Source organism: Penaeus monodon, chromosome 10, assembly GCF_015228065.2.
Source record: "Penaeus monodon isolate SGIC_2016 chromosome 10, NSTDA_Pmon_1, whole genome shotgun sequence".
Lineage (NCBI taxonomy): Eukaryota > Metazoa > Arthropoda > Malacostraca > Decapoda > Penaeidae > Penaeus > Penaeus monodon.
Window position 1 is genome coordinate 45,686,334 of NC_051395.1, and position 4,186 is coordinate 45,690,519.

The window sequence follows — 4,186 nt, forward strand, 5'->3', positions numbered from 1 at the left end:
TTTTGCGCGAATGGCCGGGGTATAAAAAAAAAAGAAAATGTTTCAGGAACTCACACAAAAATTTTTGTTTTTAAGTTTGTGTCGAGTTTGGTATACTTTTCTATGGGTGTGTGTGTGTGTGTGTGTGTGTGTGTGTGTGTGGGTGTGGTGTTGGTGTGTGTGTGTGTGTGGTGTGTGGTGGTGTGTGTGTGTGTGTGTGTGTGTGTGTGGTGTGTTTGTGTGGTTGTGTGTATGTTGTGTGTCTCTGTGTTGTTTAAGTGTATGGCTGTGGTGTGTGGTGTGGTGGTGTGTGTGTGTGCGGGCTATGCGCCCTTTAGACAATGGGAACAGGGGGTATTTATACTTTTTAAAGGCTTGACTTTTATTTTTGAGAGTACACCACGCAGTATAAGAACACGACATTTTTATTTATAGGGGTTATGGGGCCGCGCGGGGGGCAGGGTCAGCCCCCCGGAGGGAGGCGGGGGACCTTACGCGGGGTAGCTTAGGCGAACTCCCCGGAGGGAGGCGAGAGGTGACCCTACCGCGTCGGGTTTCACACGAACCCCGGTCAAACAGGTCAGATATAAAAGTGACCCCCGCCCTCGCTGAGGGGGGTTTCTTATTTGGGACTTTGGATCCACGTGGAAACAGCCACGTGGCCCACGGGCAATAGAAATAGAATTATCACATCCTGAAACGAAATAGTTTTATCCACATTTTTTTTGCTCGGCCACCTACTCGCGCCTCGCCCTGAGGCGCTTAAAGGGGTTGACCAATTTGGGGGTTTTGTCTCGTTCTGTGCTTGCCTGGATAACTTCGGGCTGCTCGCCCATGTTGTCCTCATCCCCCCCTGGTCCCTGGTGTAATTGCTCGTCCTCGATTATCCAAAGCCCTCAAAAAGTCTCGCCACAGGTCCCCCGACTTCAGATTCGTCTTGACCCCCTCGTAGTCCGGCCGGGCCCTAATCGGCGGTGTCCTGTCCACAGTCCTCACAGATCTGTCAGGCCCTTCTCGCGTCCACACGCCTCGTAATCTTCACCCGGATCTACGGGCGTGGGGGCAGGGGCGGCACTCGGGGCGGTTTATCCCTGCGCTACGAGCTCCTGGATTTGCCCGGATTGCAGGGCCGCCAGGACAGCATTTGGGCGACTGATACCTGCGGCAAAGGGCGGTTCGCTGGATTCTACGGGGGTCTGGCAGGAAACCCCTTTTCTGACAAAATCCGGGTCCGGGGCTATGGCGATTTTCGATGACGCCCTTCTTACAGCATCCAAAGGGGTCCTCCCTGGGGCCCGTGTGGGTCCGACTGCAATATAAAGTCGGGAGCCAGATATACACGTAAGGGCCAGAGTAAGAGAAAAAGAAAGGCAACAGAAAAAGATGGGGTGGTAATTCCCAGTACCCGGTTATTATAACAATTAGGGTTTTTAATTTTGGGTTTTTACTTTTTTTTCGTCTTTTTTTTCATTTGTTTTTTATTTTCACAAAGGTAAAGAAAAAATGAAGGGGAGATGTCAGTAGCGGCCGCATAGACCATTTAACTCCCCACCATCTCTGATGATAGAGAGTAGTAAGGGAACACATCGGCGACCGGGAAGATCTATTTAAACCCATAGTCGTCACAAGTAGAAATAGATGTAACTTGTACATTATGTACAAAACCATCGTCACGACGGAAAAAATTGGGGGCTAAAGAGAACATAAAAAATCTTTAGCCGGCACTAGACGAAACCCAGCCTTATTAATGAAAAAGGGTCAGGTTTTTGTCTGCGTGTGGAGTGAGGGAAGGTGTGTGGTATGGTGTGGAGGAAGCAAACGTTAATGAGGGGGAAAAGCGAGTGACCTCACACAGAAAATGAATCATAAACCGAATATTAACGTTCACTATAAAAAAAAGAAGAAAATTGCAATGCTACTTTTAAGATTATTCAACTACCACATTGAATCAAATAAATGAATCGACAGAATGTACGATAAATGAATGGTACATGAAAAAAATATCGCCAAATTTTCAAGCAAATTTCTGGGTCAAAAATCTGAACGCCGAGGTACAGTCTGCTTTGCACGTCAGATTTCAAAAAAAACTCAATAAGGGGGGATCCATCCCCAAATGCCGAAAGACTGAAGCGACTGAGCCAGGAATATAATACCCTGCTCTCTTCGCGTTTTGAATGGGCGCTCGAAAAAATTCCCGAAGGATTTTAAAATTTACGAATCACACAAAAAGCTTGGGGGGTACCCAAACATGCAAACGACTTTAAGAGGGTGAGAAAAGGGGTGATTATAAGCGAAAATGATTCTAGCTTAAACCCTGTTACATTTAAAAACGGACGTAACCGCGGGTCACACCGATCAAAGGGAGCCCAACGAACAATAACTTTGGTTATAGCACCCATTTTGAAAGCGGAGCGCAGATCTTTAGGCGTTTAAGCAAACCCCCGGGGAATATGGGCAAACCTGTGCACTAGAAGGGGGAAGATCCCACGCTATATCCAAATAACAATTTTTTTACCCGCTTCGCTCTAGCGCCGATAGAACGTTCACCCCAAAAAACAAGTAAAAGATAGTTTGCTTTAAATGAGGGAACAAAGTGGTATTTAAACCACCCCCCCCGCCACGACCGGGAAAAGAAAGTGAGGTCAGGTCAAGACAGGAAATAACCTTTTTTTAAACCAAAGTGACCGCAAAAAAAAGAAAAAAGGAAAGGGAGGTCGGGCGGGGAAAAAGACCTTTTTTCCCTTTTAGTGACCACAAAAGAAAGAAAAAAGGTCGGTCAGTTCGGGGGGGGAGGGGTTTGGAACGAGATAAAAGAAAGATATTTGTGATAAGATAAAATCACGAAGCGTTTAAATTCGTGAGGAAAAATATAAACTCAAAAAAAGAGAAAAAAAAATTACTTACTAACGAACAATTATGTTTATGATCACATACTCGATCGCACGGAAAAACGATCGAGGGAAGAATAGGGAGAATGTGCCATTTGCTGTATTAGCACTTTTCCCAACAAAAAACAACGGGCTTAACACATTTATGGGAGAAGAAGGGAAAAAAAAATAAGAAAGGGGGCCCCCCAAAAGTGTACTTACGGTTTTTTTTTTAGCCCTGTCTTTAAGCGGCGAGCGGGTTTTCTTCGGGGATTGCGTTCATGCGCGAGCCGGAAGGACGCAGCGCCACCCTGCCACCAGATTTTAAAGCTATGCGACTTAGTACAGTGGCTGACAGGACGCAAAACACCGTAAAGGGGGGAACAACGTACGACGACGCTACGACTTGTCTAAAGGGGCAAAAGCGCCGCCCGGGAGGGAGCCCGCCCCGGGGAGAGGGCGGGGTGACCTTTGCGCTCGGGCGTGGTCACGAACTTCCCCGGGGGAGGCGAGAGGTGACCACGGTGGTGCTTTCCCCGAACCTTTATTTCTTAGAGTTGACACAACGCATTATAAGAACACGACATGTTTTGTTTTACGGGTTTTGGGGCCGCGCGGAGGCACGGTCAGCCCACCTGGAGGGGGGCGAGGGGTGACCTTAGCGCGGTGGGAGCTTGCGCGAACTCCCCCGGGGGGAGGCGAGAGGTGCCCCCCCCGCGTCGGGTTCACACGAATCCCGGTCAAAAGAGGTCAGATATAAAATTGACTCCGCCCTCGTGAGGGGTGGTTCTTATTTGGGGCATTTGGACCCCGTGGAAGACGCCCCGTGGGCCAATGGCAATAGAAATAAATTTTCCACATCCTGTAACAGAAATAGATTATCCACACTTTTAGTGTGTGTGTGGTGTGTGTGTGGTGTTGTGTGTGTGTTGTGTGTGTGTTGTGTGTGTGGTGTGTGTTAAGTGTAGTGCCCGTGTGTGTGTGTGGTGTGTGTGGTGTGGTGTGTGTGTGGTGTGTGTGTTGTGTGTGTGGTGTGTGTGTGTGGTGTGTAGGTGGTGTCTCGTGTGTGTTTAAAGGTATGTGCGTGTGTGTGGTGGTGTGTGTGGTGTGTGTGTATGTGTTGTTTAAGTGTGTGTGTACATTCTTTTTGCGTACGCGTTCGTGCATTCGAGAGAATGTATACGTGTCCCCTTTTCCACCTATACCACCACGATACCCCAAAAAATAAAGCTACCCCCCTTTCCTCTTACATTACTCCTCCCCCCCCCTTCCCCCCCCAAAACCCCAAAACGTCAGCAAAATGAAAGCATCCTCGCGACACCCCTTCACAAACAATCAAT

The 4,186-nt window shown here is 48.2% G+C and overlaps 1 protein-coding gene across 1 annotated transcript in view; it reads right to left on the reverse strand.

The window, feature by feature from the left end:
- The window catches only part of LOC119577670 (putative pre-rRNA-processing protein esf2), a 79,235-nt gene extending 78,420 nt beyond the window's left edge, over positions 1–815 (reverse strand). The window contains exon 1 of the mRNA XM_037925229.1: positions 721–815. Within this exon, the coding sequence (XP_037781157.1) occupies positions 721–815 (95 nt within the window). The remainder of the gene's footprint in view (positions 1–720) is intronic.
- Positions 816–4,186: the final 3,371 nt, after the last annotated feature.